The sequence below is a fragment of the Hippoglossus hippoglossus genome, chromosome 21, assembly GCF_009819705.1.
Source record: "Hippoglossus hippoglossus isolate fHipHip1 chromosome 21, fHipHip1.pri, whole genome shotgun sequence".
Taxonomy (NCBI): Eukaryota; Metazoa; Chordata; class Actinopteri; order Pleuronectiformes; family Pleuronectidae; genus Hippoglossus; species Hippoglossus hippoglossus.
This window is the reverse complement of record NC_047171.1, coordinates 10767377-10783691: the sequence shown is the minus strand read 5'-3', so window position 1 is coordinate 10783691 and position 16315 is coordinate 10767377. Positions and strand designations below refer to the sequence as shown.

Below are 16315 nucleotides of genomic sequence, written 5' to 3'. Positions count from 1 at the left end.
GTACACAGGTACCCATTGTCTTATAATTCATCCATGTTTACACAGTCCATTGGAAAGACACATGATGGGGGAAAATATTACAAATACAAAAATTAAAGAAACTGTTTAACCAGATGGAAAAAATTATACCTTGACAGAAATGTCCAAACTTGCAAAAAACTTTTAACGGCATGCAGTCTGGTGTGTGTGTGTGTGTGTTTGTTTGTGTTGTCAAGTTATTACTTATGTTGTGGGGACCTAAATCTATTTACACAGTCACTTATCTTCCTCAGAGGGACAAGAAGAACCTGCCCATATGTTTCAGTACATCTCTTGTCTGACAACATCTCCAAGTGAAGCTTCTGCATTATGAGAAAAAAATTGACCCCCTAACCCTAACAACTAACGGGATCCAAGTTAACAATCACCAATTTCCTCTTTGTAATACAGGTGGTCCTGTGTCTGTCCTGTGTCTGTCCTGTGTCTTTATGAGTGGTGCGTTCAAAGAAATGCAGACATATAAAGCTGAGTAGCTGAACAGCTTCTTGCATTTTGATTTATGTCTATTTTTGTTTCATTGCATTTTCTAGCAAATATAACTTTGAGAGAAGATGGTTATTGTGATGGATTTCCTGACGCTAGTCAGATTTATGTCTTGGTGTCACTACCATAGTCAGTACTGTCTAGACCATAGAATATATATAAAGATGGATGACAGGACAGCTCCCTGAAGGGAAGCCAAACTGTCTTGGTCTTCACCCATCAGTTTTTTCATTTGTTTGCTAGAGGATTATACTAAATCTACTGGACAGATTACCATGAAACCTGGTGGAAGAATGCGGTATGGGTCAGGGAAGACCTTTGTGTTATACGCTCTACTGAGTGTCATTCAAGTTAGTTATTTGACTTTGGGGTGAACATGATTGACAGCTGAGACTAACTCTGGATTGGTTGGGCACATTTTATTTTTTTTATTACTTATTTTTGTTTTGTGTTAAGTATATTCAATTAATTAAGTAACAAAGAATTAAGGCACAATATAAAGTATAAAAATATACAAAACATTTATTTTCATTATTTCCATAAAATTCATTCAACATTAAACCAACTACAGCACACCAAAACTCCAAAAACACTTTTCACACAGTGAAACCGTGTTGTGACACCCTGTGAACAGTTCACATTTTAAATCCTTGAAACCATCCTTGATTCTCAGTTGGTAGTATTCAGTGAAGTCCAAGGTGATGACCAACTCATGTCTGATGTTGTTGGTGGGAAGTTTCAGGTGTCTTTTGTTTTGGACTTGAGGAAGGGCTTGTGCAGCACGTCGTAGAGTCGTCTTGCCTGTGAGCAGAAATATGAATTGAACAAATGTTCCATCTATCCTCCGCACAGTTATATCTTGCTTATGTGCTTTAATGTACCTTTTGTGGTCCGAGGCCTGGACAGAGAACCAGGTCTTCCTTAGATGCACTGATGATTCCTTCTATGGACTGTTTAAAAACAAGAAATAAAAGGAGATCACATATCACTCAATGTGTGTGTGGAGGGGTACAGTGATCAGAAATAATTATTACAATAATCTTTGCCGTACAGAGCAGCTACTGGATGAAAAAATACTGTTTTCTGTTCAGTAATACTCACCGAAAAAGTGGAGAGTAAGGTAATGGCATCGGTCTTGTTTATAGACTTGACAGTGGTCAAGCAATCTGTAACCTTTAAAAAACATCAAATCCAATCAGCATCACATTGTTCAGAGATGGAAAAACTCTGCATGACTTTGGCAGTTTATTTTAATCAGAATTTCAATGTGACAGCGTCATATTAAGTCAGATCACATACAAATGTCTCATATGTTTTTTTCTGAAGTGGCAAAAGGATCACATTAGAAGTAGTTTCGGATGCTTAAATCTTTGGATGAATTTGCCTACCTTTGACAGATAGTCCTTTTCAACTTGCTCCTTCAGTAGGTCTGCTGGTTTCTTTTCATAAGACTTATATGTTTCTAGGTAACGTCCTGCCTCCTCCGGACTGTTAAATCAACACAATGAAAACGTTAGGAATATTTGAATTGTTCTTTTGGCCAGCCATAATGCTAGATTACTAACAGAAAAAATAAAACATGCTAGAGTTAGGTTTGCGAGTGTTTCTCCATGTGTTGATTATGGTCAGAATGAGCATATTTAATTTAAGACTGCTGAAGTATGAAAGACAGAAACTACAAATAACAAACCTGTATTACATAATAAATAAAAAACTTTCAGTGTCATTCCCAATTCACAAAGTTAATGTATTCGAAGCCGTTTCCAAGCTCGCTCTTTTCTGTCTGTGTTTCTGAAAAAAAAATGGATCTGTCTTCTTGGCAATCTGTTGCTGGTCTTACCTCCAAGCCAAGATGAGAGTGCAGTCAGCCATGATGCAGATGCGAGCCAGCTCCTTCAATGCATGATGAGGATCTTTCTGTGATCATAAACCAGTGAGAAAAATTAATTCTTTAAGCTTCATAAATGGAACATGGAGCTGTAGGTTTTTTGAACCATATATTTCTTAAGTATGTATACAGCATATCTGTCATCCAATAATATTTACCTAAATGCAGACGTGAAACAGCCTCCAGCTACATGGCACACTTTAAATAGTAGAGCTGATTAAATTTAGGCAAGGTATGAGATATACAAGAGTTCAGAATGGGAGGCTGACATTACAGCCTGTATTTATTGTTTTCTAGAGGCTTTTCAACTGAGTAAAAAATAACATAGCTGAACATCCCATAATTACATGTCAAAACTTACTGTAGTGGAAAACAACACCTATCAAATAAACAGCTATATTAGCTAAAAACATAGCCTGGATGTATTTACAAAACATGTTTTTACTTACTATATCTACTTGCACCAGTAAAACTCGCAGGGTGAAAGTCTGTCCAAGCAGCTTCAAACGGTCGTGTATATAGTTTGGGTTGAGGTTGTGATACCTCAGACTTCAAGTCAGCCCAGAAACCAACATCAAAACCAAACAGGCAACACAAAAGAAAGAAACACGATTAAACATTAACAAAACAAACTGTTTACTCCTCTTGTGTACATTCAAACACATCTTCTTGATCTCACACACTATTCTTCCAGAACAAAACCTCACCTGAGGAAGAGAGCACACGCCGTATGGCCCAACACATAGTCTGGTACGACATCTCCAAACTCCCACGGAACACTCCGCACAAACTTCAGAATGGGATTTCCTCTCTGTATGAATGTAAAAAAAAGATGTGATCTGATACGTACCATTTTGCACAACAACTAACAAGCCAGAAAACACTTCTTTCCAGATCAAACATACGAGTCTGCCTCTCCATTGGAAGTGTCAGGTGTGGCGAATTACTATTTACTGTTGATGAGCAAGCACAGTCAGGAGGTATAACACATAATTGTTTAGAATGTTCTACCTCAAAGTTATGAAATGTTTCGCTTTTCAACGAGTGTTTTGTTGTAAGTTCCTGCCCACAAAGAAGAGTTTAAAACCACAATCAATTGTCTGATTTCTTCAACTTTCCCTCAGAAGCAAAGATCTTTAAGTCTTAAGTCTTTAAGAAATAAAGATTGAACATTTATCATGACAATATCCACACCGACTCATAAGAAAGTTTTGATCAAGGCTACATGCCCAGTGTTTTTGTAAATCCTACATCTGTTGTTGCCTGATTGAAAAACCCTGAGGATTACCTGTCGAGAACTGACAATAATGCTGCTCCCTGTCCCCACTGGTTTAGGACCCAGGCTGAGGCTTGCATCTGACCTTGGACAGTTTCCCTCTTTTGGGTCTGTGCAAACCGCCTGTGTCTCCTCAGTCCCCCGAAGCACCTCAGATCCACCTTCAGTCCCTTTAGAACAGTCCTGATCCTGACCGGTTTCACACCCTCCAGTGGAAGAAGATACTGAACCAGGCCGGGTTTGTTTCACACTGGGGACTCCAGCACCGTCAGTCCCGGGACCTTTGAAGATGTTCTCTCTCTGAGGAGCCACGGTGCTTTTACTCTGGACGATGTATTCAGCATAAGACATGGGCTGGTCCACTGACTCTGGAGCAGACTCAGCTGGAGATGCAGAGGAGGCTGAGGAGACAGCTCCTTTCGATGAAGACACAAACTGCGGCTTTGGCTGAAAAACAGTTAGACGAAGAGCTGGTCTGAGGATTATAAATAAAATCGGGTGTGTTTATAGCAAACTTTCCTGACCAAAGCGTTGTGTTGCTAAGCTGACATAATTCAGACATTTGAATTTGAAGGTGACGTTAGTCGGTTAGCCTGCTAACTATTAGCCGCACGAAGTTAAGAGTTAAGATTCTGGCAAAATACAGACCGGTGTTCTTTCTTTGGTGAAAGCTGAATCTTCCAGGTTGATGTTGAACCTTTTACTCATGTCTGTAAACTGATAAAGACTTTTCAAATAAAAAGTAGCACAGACTAGAAATACTACTGCTCAATATCGTCTGACAGGAATAGCAACAATGACACTTCCGGTCTACCTCCTTCAGAATAAAAGCGTCCCCTTAAATTTGTACAATAAACTGTATATAGTCTAAGTCTATCTATCTATCTATCTATATATCTATCTATCTATCTATCTATCTATCTATCTATCTATCTATCTATCTATCTATCTATTTACAATATGTTATATACAGTGTGTGTATGTACTTATGGGGTTACAGCCCCTAATGCTCCTACTATCACAGGGATCACATTGCATTTCACCTTTCACATCTGTTCTAGTTGTTCTTTCAGCCCTTGGTACTTTTCAATCGTCTCGTGCTACTTTTTTCTGATGTTACTATCCGCTGGGATACTGATACAATGATCACTAATATATATACACATGTGTATATGTACATGTGTCTGTACTGTCTATGATATTAATTTTCTAAAAGCTCACTCAAGCCAAAGCCCAACATAATTAATGTCACCTGATTTAGAAATAGACAAGAATCAGTTTATGTAACAAAGTTGTAAACTGTGCATGTTGGCATGTTTAATTCGTTTTTGTCAGCTTTGTGTCTGTCCCTGGTTACATTCTTACATTATTAAACTTTAGTTTTATTTCATTGTTGCCCATCTAGATCTCCCTGGCGGAAAATAAACTGTATAGTTAAAAATGAAAACATCCAATCCCTGAATCATCTCTTTAACCAAATCAAACACATTTTAACCACGCAGACAAACTTTAATGTGGTGACTGAAGTGAATACAAGTGAACTTTCAACATGCGGTCAGATCGTTCAGCGACGAGTTTGTTTATTTGTATGATATATATTATATTATAACAAGCTCCTATCCTGACACGTATACACTGGATGAAATAAACATGGGATAATGAACATCAAGACAAAAACAACAAAGTGCAGATCTGATGGATCCCGCGGTGTGGAGTTGCCTAGGAGACCGTGACGCCGCCATTGGAACCGCGCAGCATGTCGGGAAACCTTTCCCCATCATGGCGGACCAGTAAGTTCGCGGACGTTGTCGGATAGCACATTCAGCGATTGTTTGGTCCCGCACATTTTCAGGACCGCGGTCAACTGGTATTTTCTACAAAGGAACCGCCGACCAACACACACGAGGTAATTTCGCGCTGTAGACCGACGGCTTTGACGAGCGAACGACGCTGCTTTCATGAGAGAAGTAGCCGCTAAATATCTTAGCAAACTAGCTAGTTGAATGGCTAGCAGCGTGCTAACTTAGCGAGCGGTAACATGTTAGCGGAACGAGGTGGCGGCGAGGCGCCGCTGAGGCCGCGGCGTGCAGGCTACATGTGTAGCTTTGATAGCGTCTGCGTTGTGTAACCGGTAAACGTGTCGGACCCTTAAATGAATCGGTTTTCCAGATAAACCATAAAGTCTCTGTTATATTAACCTGAGCTAATGTTAGCTAGCTAGTGATTTGTGCTTTGATATGTGATAATGGTGTTAAAGTTAGCTGCGGTAGTGCAGGCCCGGCAGTGTTTGCTGTTATCTAACGTGGCAACGAATAAACTTTGATTCCGTTTTAGTTTATTCTCTTTCCCCCCCCTTAGCCCACTTGTAAAAAACGTGTCCTCGTGTAATTACATGGTAAATAATGTATCGGCTGCAGAGGGCTTAACTATATTAACCCACATTAAATCTAAAATAACATGTTGGCAGCCATACCTTACGACGGTTAGCTTTAGCATGAACCCGAAACGGCAATGTCCATTGAATGTGTTGGGTGTCGGTAACTTACATTCTTAGTATCGTTGTTTTTCATTGTCTGGAGTAACTATTGTTAGTAACTATAACTGTAGTAAGGGAATGGTTTCAGCAAATATAGCCTATGGGTGTTTTCTGTAGTGTTTGAGACTGTGGCTTCATTGCCTGTGTTAGTGCTCCTCACGTGTTAATGGTGGCATGGCTAGTGTTGATCGTGTTCAAACTTTTACGATATCAGGACGACTTACTCTCTTTAGTCAAGCACAGGCCTCGTTTGCTTATAGCTAAATCTCATCAGATCGGTATGTTCGTGTAAAAATGTCGAAAGGCTAAGTTGTGTTTTGCGTGAATAGCAAGTTCAGAATGAGTTTTTGGAGTAATACTTTATTGAAGTCTTCAATGGAATCGTTACCAAGCTTTACAATTAGATATTTATAAATTTGATTAATGCGGTATTTTTTGCATCAGAAATCCAGTCTCATTGTGAAAGAGAAACTTCAACCTTGTTTAGGTTAGAGAGGGTCTGTTTTAAATGTTTGTATTGATGCTTAATGGCAAATACGACCACTGCTCCTGTATTTAAGTGGTTGCAGCTTTTTGAGTTTATTACAACCCTGGAATAATCTCAATCAGTGCATTTTGTCTATGGAAGCGTTGGATACATGCAGCAGTTCTTTCCCGTCTGATAATCGGATGCCACTGCTCACACATCATTTGAACAATTATTATTGTGTACAGGAAACTGTGTGTATATAGTGTTTACAGATTTTAAAAGTGAAAGGTAATCATTTACTCTTGTTACCCTCTCAGTATTCTCATCAGCTATGATATGCTGTAGAGTTATGTTTTTTTTTGTGCCCAGAGTCTACAAACAATCTGGCCAGAGGGTGTTCTTCTGCTATCACTACAGTGCATGACTCTGTTTTTAATTTAGTAGTAAAAATGAATGAGAGCTGGTTTGCCAGAGTACGCTGGTTTATCTTTACCTAATTTTTAATTTTCTGTGCCTCGTTGAGGCATATTTGAAAGAGATGAGCTCCAATCCTGATCCTGCAAGTTGCTTCTTTGGTTTTAATCAGAGAGGGGTCATATACAGAATACAGCAGACATGTCTGCTGTTATTCAGGTTATTGATGAAACTGTTTTTAGAGAAGTGTTGATGCAGCTTCATTTCAATTTGGTAGTTAGTAGCTGTCCTTTTGGTTATACAGTGTAATATTTTTTCTGCTACTTATGGATAATGAATTTAATGACACTCAGATACTGATGAAAGTATGACTGCACAGCTATTTTGCTCCAGGTGAATGGGGTAACAATTTTTGTATTTTAGGGCCCATCTGTACTTATAATTTCAGGAAATGTTTTTAGTTGTCATTGATCAAGAGGTGGCTATTTAACATATTGTTGAAGCATGGTTTTGAAATATACAGTACTTCATTTGTTTGTGCTAAACTTTTTACTGATTTGAGTTCCAATGCCTCTGTTTCCCCCCCCCCAGTGTTGAGTGAGGGAGCAGCAAACCAGTGACATTCAGAGGGTCTTGAACAAGACAGCGGCACAATGGAATGTGCAGTGGACATCCCATTAGGTGAGTGGTGGATAACTCACAAAATCATCTGTCATTAAAATTCTAATCCAATTTGACAGTTTCTTTTGCTGCATTGCCACTGAACCATAAAAGGCCATTGGTGTCCAGAAACTATTTAAAACACATAAAGGATAATTTTAATGATGACGACAGTTGTTTTTTTTCCTCTTTCACAACTCGTGCTCTATTTTTGAAATAACCTACACTGTGCATCATTGCTCATGTCATGGATTTGCCAAGTAATCAGAAATACCGTTTTCCTGTGCAGGTGAGGATGAGGCACCTGAGAAAGATGACATAAATGCGAAGGAAGGGAATGAGACACCCCATAAGAAAAACAAGAAGCACAGAAAACACAAAAGCAAGAAGAAGAAGCGGAAGAGGAAGGGTGATAAGGAGAGCAGTTCAGAATCTGGTGCTGAGTCCGATGTAGAATCACCACCTCAATCGAAACCTGTTCGGACCACCAGAGCCAGGTCAGCTTAAAATTACCAGCACCATGAGTAAACCAAAATACTGTTTGAGAGATGTATTGATGCCAAAATTAAGCATTTTTCTGTTATTTTACAAGATTCAACTGATTTCACTAAAATTGAGATATGAACGGTGAATTTATCCAAATTTCACATCTCTCAAACTTTATGTAATCAGTTTTTATCACGTCATCCAATGTAGATGTCTGTGAAATGCCATAATGAGCTGTAGAGTGAATTTTTCGCTTACTTGAGTAAGATTCTGTAACGTACCCAAATTTAAATGGTGGCCAATGTTTGCTTTGTTAGTATTTGGCACTTACATTTAATATCTTGTGTTTTTAGTGCCAGACTGGCCCAAACTACAGGAGCTGGAGACCCTGCTGGGCTGAAGGAGGAGAGTAAAAGGAATGTGATTACAGGTAGGTGATCCAAAAACATTTTCCCTATAAAGTGCAGGGTTAATTCTCTTTTGTATTTGATGTGTGTGTGTGTATATATATATATATATATATATATATATATATATATTCCAAATCATTTCTTCTCTCAGATCGTGTGGACACAGAGGGAGATACAAAATCCAAAAAACACAAAAGACATGCAGCCAAGAAGAAGAAAAAGAAGAGGAAGAAAGATGAAAAGCAAGAAAAGAAATCACCATCGCACTCCCCATCTGAAAGCAGCTCAGCTACAGGTTCAGAGTCTGAAGGTGAAGGAGGCAAAGGAGCTGGTGATGCCAAATACTCTCCAGCTGCAGCATCTGACCTGCAAGAACCATTTTCCAAACTGGGTTCAAAAAACAAACGAGGGGAGGAGACAGGAGTTCCCATGCTCATGCAGAAACCTGAAATACTTGGAGTGAAGAAAGAGGAGATTACAAATATGGATATGTCCCCAACTGGAGGGAAGGACAGCAACACCAACGGATCTGAAAAGGATATGTCGCCATCTGCTGGCCAGGTTGAGATAACACAGACGGCGACAGTTCGGGTTAAGACAGAAGTTAGTCATGGAGACGGTACATTCAGCCATGCCCAGGAACTGCCTGACATCATCCCAAAACAGGAAGGCGCTACCCCAAGAGATGACCCAGGCCTGAAAGATCAGGCCAGTTTGGTTCAGAGGGCAACGGTAAAGGAACACGATGGATCAAGGTCCAGGTCTCCTACCCCTTCCAGAGGAATAAACAGAAAGAGATCTGGGTCAAGTCCTAGTCACTCACCAACACCTAGTCCCAGTAGGCAGCCGTCTGGTGGTCAAACAGCAACAACAATTAAAGAAGAGTCAAGATCCAATTCTAGGTCAACCTCGAAGGGAAAACAGTCTACAACTCCTTTAATGAGTCGGCAGATGTCCCGCTCTCAGTCCCCTAAATCTCAAAGGAAGTCCCCCTCCCCATTGCCCAAATCTCCAAAGGGAGCAAGCTGTCAATCCCGGTCCACCTCTCGCTCCCTCACCCCCAAGAAGAAGGTCTTAAAATCTCCAAGAAAGTCCAAGTCCCCTAAACGTCGTAGAAATTCCTCATCTACTTCCCCAAAGCGACGCCGGAGTTCCCCCTTTCCAAAGAGAAAGGTTTCGCGATCCCCTAAACGTGGTGGGCGCAGGTCCCCCTCTATATCTCGGTCCCCAAGAAGAAACCGAAGGTCAGAGTCACGTTCTCGTGGAGGCACTAGGCGCTCCAGGACTCGCTCACCCAGAAGAGGAGGTGCAGGTGGCAGGCGTTCAGGGTCACGCTCCATCAATCGAACACGTCGCTCCCGCTCTAGATCTAAACGGCCTGCTCGTCGCTCCAGGTCACGGACACCAGCAAGACGTGCAGGAGGCAGGCGTTCAAAGAGTCGATCCTTGTCTCGACGTAGGAGGTCACCACCTCCAAGATCCCGTCACTCCCGCTCCCGGTCAATCCGCAAGAGCAGGCGGTCTCGATCACGTTCCATTGTAGTCTCTAAGCGTGGCCGACGCTCCAGATCCAGAAGTCCCCGCAAATGGACCAAATCTAGAACCCCTCCCTCCCGAAAGAGGTCAAAATCCAGGTCACCGGTCAGAAAGCGTTCTCCTAGGTCTGGAAAACGCTCCAAATCCCGCTCTTTGTCTCGAAGGCACCGGTCAAAGTCTCGCTCACCACTACCTGGCAAGAAGAGGTCAAAATCTCCCGAGAAGATTGCGAGAAGGTCAAAATCCCAATCTATCCCTGCCGACTTGAAGAGATCCAGGTCTAGGTCTGAATCAAGTGGTGAGCAGTCTGACAGCTCCTCGCCAGCCAGATCACCATCTTCCTCTCCTGTAAAAGTAAAGATTCCTTCTCCTAAGGCAGAGGAGACAGCAGCAGAAAGTGAAGGACTTTCAGTAACAACAGGTCAAGAGTTTTTTCATTCCTATATTTTTATGCAAATTATATTTACTTAATCGATTTTGTTTCTATAGTTGCACTATCTGCACATTTAATAAGAGTCTTCATATAATTTCAAAAGTGAATCCTACCTCATGCATCAACACTGTTAATCGTTAGATATACTCCATTTATTCCTTCAAACTGATTACAATTGTTAGTCAATGTTCATTTTGGTGATGTTTGCTAAGTGGGGAATATTGGTGATATAGTAATATATTAGTGAATTGTTGTGGATACATTCAAGTTTGTTTTATTAAAAAGTCCTAACATGTCTTTGACATACAAAATCCCTTAACATGTACCATGCAGGTGGTTGGAAACCTGTGCCCTCGGTAGCTGCCGCCAGCCCCCAAGCGGGAAGCTCCTCAGATAAATTGCAGGAGCAGCTTGCTCCTAACAATGACGTGGTGCAGAAGGAACACACCAGCTCATCCAACGAAAAAGATGGTTCCAGGTCTGGTTCCCAAGAGCCTAACCCAGGTGGGTCAGATTGTTCCGAAGGCTCTGATGAAGAACGGGATTCTACCTCTCCAGTTAAAATTACATCTAAATGCCAGAGAAGCTCCTCAGTTTCAGTCTCTCCTGAAGTGCAGAAGAAACAGTTGTCAAAGTCACCGTCACCTATCGGCCGAAGGAAACTTTCACGCTCAACCTCATCCCCTCGACGATCAACATCCAAGTCTAAATCCAAAAGGAAGCCATCCAGGTTAGTGTGTTAGTCTGTGTTTGCACCCATCCTACATCCTTAATCAGGGATGCAATGGGTCCCTTAAAGAGCAATAATTAAATTACTTAATCGTCTTAAAGGTAGTAGATGTTAAAGAACTCATGAAGTTGATCTCAAAGTTATCTTATTGCCGGAGCCAATGTTAAGAAATCTGACACGTTCTGCCTGTGTCTAACTGCTGTATTAAGTTGCTGTGTTGTGTACAGGTATTCATCAGTCTTATCATTCATCTTTCCTCAGGTCCAAGTCTCCATTGAAGAAAAGACAATCTGTTTCTCCTTCAGACAGGAAGAAACGAAGGTCTAAATCTCCCGCCCGGCGGCGGCGGTCACGCTCCCGCTCCGCTGCACGCCGTAAGCAATCAGGCTCGAAGTTGCGAAACAAAACCCGTCGATCCAAGTCTCGCAGTCCAGCCCGCAAGAGGCGATCCCGATCACCCAATGCTCGAGGGAGGAGGAGGTCCAAGTCCCCAGACAGGAACAAGCGATCAAAGAGCCGCTCCACAGGCCGAAGGAAAAGGTCTAGGTCAATAGACAGAAGCAGGCGCTCTCGGTCTCGTTCCTCTGATCGCAGACGCAGGTCTAGATCGAGGGGTCGAGGGAGGCGTCCAGTGTTTCGTAGTCGTTCGTTTGATAGACGGGACAGATGGAAGAGGGAACCTAGCCACTCTCCAGTTCTTATTCTTCGGAAACAACGTCGCTCAGGGTCCCGGACACGTCGCAGCACCAGCAAGACTCCTCCAAGGCTCACTGAACTGGGTAAAACAATTAGATGATAACCAATGAGAATTGCATTTAATACAATAAACTCTTACCAATTGTGATTCTATATCTTTTAGGAATACTTATGTAACAGTTGTGCATGATTTTGTTTAATAGATTTCTATAGTCTTAGTTTTCAACTACTCTAATGCTTAATCTTGCCTTATTTTTCTCCCTTTTTACATTACCCCTCTTCCATGTATCTCTTCTACAATCCCTTTCCTCAGATAAGGACCAGCTGCTGGAGATAGCCAAGGCTAACGCTGCTGCCATGTGTGCTAAGGCAGGGGTTCCCATTCCTGAGAGTCTTCGGCCAAAAGCCATTCTCCAGCTCCCTCTACCCACTCCATCTCCTACCCCCCTCTCCTTACCTCTACCTTTACCGCTTCCAATGGGCATGGGGATGGCCAACATGCAGAATATGTCTAACATGGGTCCATTGGGCTTAGGCAATATCCCGGGAATGCCCAACATGTCAAACATCACCATGAGTGCTGCTATGGCGAGTATGACGGCAGCAACTATGACAGCTGCCTTGACCAACATGGGTGCACTGGCGGCCATGCCTCCCCTTGCCCCACTTCCTACCATTACTAACAAGCCTCCACCATGCCTCGCTCCTCCAACGCCAACTCTTAACCTGGACCACATTGAGGAAGCAAAGAGGAAGGTCACGCAGCAGGCTAACATTCACACCATCAAGGAGCTTACTGAGGTAAAAGGGGGCTAAAGTTGTCATTTTTGTTTAACAGTTTTTTTGTGAGAGTGACTGAATGAGTAGTGTAAGGATGTATAAATGCATATAGTATCTGTGCATGTCCTAACTGATGTTTTCTGTGTTTTTGTAGAAATGCAAGATGATTGCAAATAGTAAGGAGGAGATGGCCATTGCTAAACCTCATGTCTCAGATGATGAAAGCTAGAATCGCCAGGTCTTCATGGTAAAAATTTCAATCTATTTGTCTTCCTTTTCATTGTATATCTTTATATTCGTGTTTTATTACTTGGCACCCCCCTTGTCCCCTTCCCCTACTTCCTTCATTATTTCTGTTTATGATCAATTGAATCCTATACCTGAGGGAGGTTTTTTTTTTTTACCCACTCCAGTTTTCATTTATATTTTTATGAACAATACTGACTTGTTGGTCCACTGGTGATTTTATGGGCTAACTTAAAGTAAAGTAAAGCCGAAGCTTCTAGATCGCTACCTGGTGGCTGGCTGCAGTATAGGTCATGTACCCAACTTCAAACTAATAAGTCAAAGTACATGTGAAATAATATTTTCACAAAGAAGGTTTCTGTCATTGTAGGCACGTCTTATTACACTGATGTATGTCCAGGACTGAATTTGTTTTCTAATTTGAATTGGTTATTTGATGTTGTAAAGACTGGGTGAGTCGTCATGATTGACAGCCGAGACAGACTCACAATTGGTCGAGTATGTGTTATCGCCAGGAACTCACTACCGGGGCTTCCTCCCCTGATCGCTATTGTTCAGGCTGGCTCCCAATTTGCAAGATGGCAGCTTTCGTAACCAGGATATTTCTGGCTTTATTTCTGGATAGTGGGAGGGAGTGGAGATGTGTCGTCCATCTTTATACACTCTAATCTCTCACTGTACTAAAGTGTTCCTCTCTATATCATTTAGTCCTGCTGTAGTTATGAAGCCTGTTTTTCTGTACATATTTGTCTATTTTGTCTCTATTTACTATATAAACAGGAAAACTGTTAAAACTTTGACTTTTCTCTGCACACAGCCTCCGAAGGACTGAAGGAAATTGTAAAAAAAAAATATTTTCAAGAGGACTTCCCTATCCACAGTTTCCTTTGTCAGCCGGATAACCTGAGTCGTAAACTACCAGGAAGAAGAAGAAGAGCACCGTAGTTGTCACAGTTATAATGTAGGAGTACCGGCACCAGCCACTGCCCCACTCTGCTCCCCTGTTTCTTTCTGTGTGTGAGAGAGAGGGCGTGAGTCAGGCAGACTGTAACCTGTGATACCACTGAGAAAACTGGATACACTGACATGTGTGCACAGTTGTATGACTGTACAGTGTGTGTGAAAGTGTGTGTATATATTGACTTTCACCACCAACCCCTCAGTGTTGCTGCTTGCTCAAGCAGTCATCGTCGTTAAGACTGAAGAGGAAACAAACCAAACTAACTAGTGGCTCAAGTGTTTTTTGTAAAAGATTAGTTTCTCTAAATTAGTTTTACTTTCATGATTTTATGCTAAGGATTGTGTTGAGTGGAGATTGCTTCCCTTGTTCTGCTGTATTCCCTTGGTTACCTCTTCTCCCTGGTTTTATTAATAAATAATGTAGACAAAGTTTTGGTTGATCCTCACACGTGAGTTGTTTTCATGGTCTCCAGGGCAAGAGAGTGCCAACATGTGTCCTGGAACAGATGCCAGAGCTGATTATTGTGATAGATGGGAATAAATGAATATATTGGCTGCAAAAATAAGGTTTTGGAATTTAGTTCAAAGATTACTGTATCCATTTACAAAGCTAATTCAGTTCTGCCCTGGGTGTGAATTATTTTACCCATATTTTAAATGAGCAAATCTTTGACTCTAACCTGGTCTTTCATCTTTGCTTTATTAGGATTTCCTCAGATGTGGAAACATGTTTCCTGTATATTTGAAAGGTTGTTTCATCTCTCATCTGCCACCATGACATGCATTCTCCTGGGTTTTGCAGAAGACATGTTATTTAAGATGCACAGGGCATGTCGTATATCAGTGTCAGACCATGATGCCAATTTAACACTTGAAGAAATATTTCTTAAGTCTGTCAAACATTTGTTGTCTGGGTTTGACGTTCAGAGCAGGTGACGTTCGAAAGAATTGCTGGTTGTGCCAACCATAACACTTGACCCTAGTATAAATCCAGATTAAGATCAAAATTATGAATTAAATTGTATAAATCCACCAGGTTTTTGATATTCCCCAAAAAGATGATAATGCAACTTGATTCTCTTAATGTAGGTGATTATTACTTGTTTAGAAGATTTTTTATGTTTTACTGCGTGACATTAGAAACAGGTATCAAGTACACTTTAGACACCCTTGTCGGTTCGGCTGTTTACTTGATTAATACATAAATTCCACTGGTGCCAATTTTAGAGGCACACACGAAAACATGTTACTACAATGGAGGGGGTGACAAATTACTGATTGTGGTTATAGGGGTGAATGATGAAACCTGAGTATTTCCTGAGTTGTAACGCTGTTAAATGTGTTTATGTCAAGACAATCAGGTTCTTTGTCTCGAGTTTTTTTTTTTTTTGTGCAAATCTGATCATCTTGCAGCGTTGTATTCAGGCGGCAAATTTGGGATTTGTCTTAGAGAAGAGAAAATGTAGTATGAAAAACCCAACAGGCCTTTTTCATTTAATCCAATGATACAGTTAATATCTTCTTTACATGTAGATACTGTCAGGCCTGCACTAGGTAATTCGTTAGAGCTGAGTAAACAGGATCCATGTTTCACAGTAAACCTTCATCCCATTGGTTAGCTGAAGGACAAAGACGAACTTGGTGCTTTTGGGGAAATTGTGTTTTTCTGTTTTTTTCCCCCCATAACTCCAACCATTTAGCTTCATCAGAGGGGGAAATATTTCTGGATCCGTCCTCCCATGTCGTTTTTCTATAACCAGGGCTTTTTAACCATGGAAGATGATCTGTGACGGCTTTGTCAAACTGTACCTATACAGACTCTGCAACACAAATATTGTTGGACTGATTCCCTGCGGTATCTTAAAACTGTTTTAATGACAAAAAAAAGGATTTTTTTTTTTTTTAGGGAGTCAGTTCAATAGGACATTGCTTGCTTTGTACATAAATGTGTTACAGTTATTAAAAATCTCAATGATCTGTATTTATTGTTGTCCTTGTGTGATATGTTCACCTGTCAGGTTCAAGAAGCATCACTTCTCATAAGGGTAGTAAAGAGTTAAGGTTCATTAAAATGATTGGATATGATGATACAAGCAATTAAAGAGCTCTATAGCTCTTTATAATATCTTATAACTCATCTCATACATATACATTTAACTGTCTGATGATCTGCAGTGACGACTGTCCTGAAAGTTTCTCCATCCTCAGTGTTTAGTTTGGCAGGGCACCCTACTTTATAGTGAGAATCCTGATTGTTCTGCACTTTTTCAATT

At 41.0% G+C, this 16315-nt stretch overlaps 2 protein-coding genes across 2 annotated transcripts; one reads left to right on the top strand and one right to left on the bottom strand.

The window, feature by feature from the left end:
- Positions 1-1000: 1000 nt before the first annotated feature.
- Positions 1001-4485, bottom strand: ercc1 (excision repair cross-complementation group 1). Its single transcript, XM_034574007.1, has 9 exons — positions 4335-4485; positions 3699-4133; positions 3118-3221; positions 2860-2959; positions 2363-2439; positions 1911-2010; positions 1624-1695; positions 1404-1472; positions 1001-1323 (listed from the first exon to the last, which is right to left on the bottom strand). Exons 1-9 carry the CDS (start codon positions 4392-4394, stop codon positions 1261-1263), a joined length of 1080 nt encoding a protein of 359 aa, XP_034429898.1. The 5' UTR covers positions 4395-4485; the 3' UTR covers positions 1001-1260.
- Positions 4486-5383: 898 nt separating this feature from the next.
- Positions 5384-16023, top strand: si:dkey-67c22.2 (uncharacterized protein LOC792544 homolog). The gene is made up of 10 exons (XM_034573997.1): positions 5384-5592; positions 7697-7786; positions 8055-8262; positions 8605-8681; positions 8813-10618; positions 10964-11360; positions 11622-12139; positions 12370-12857; positions 12991-13083; positions 13900-16023. Exons 2-9 carry the CDS (start codon positions 7759-7761, stop codon positions 13063-13065), a joined length of 3597 nt encoding a protein of 1198 aa, XP_034429888.1. The 5' UTR covers positions 5384-5592; positions 7697-7758; the 3' UTR covers positions 13066-13083; positions 13900-16023.
- Positions 16024-16315: the final 292 nt, after the last annotated feature.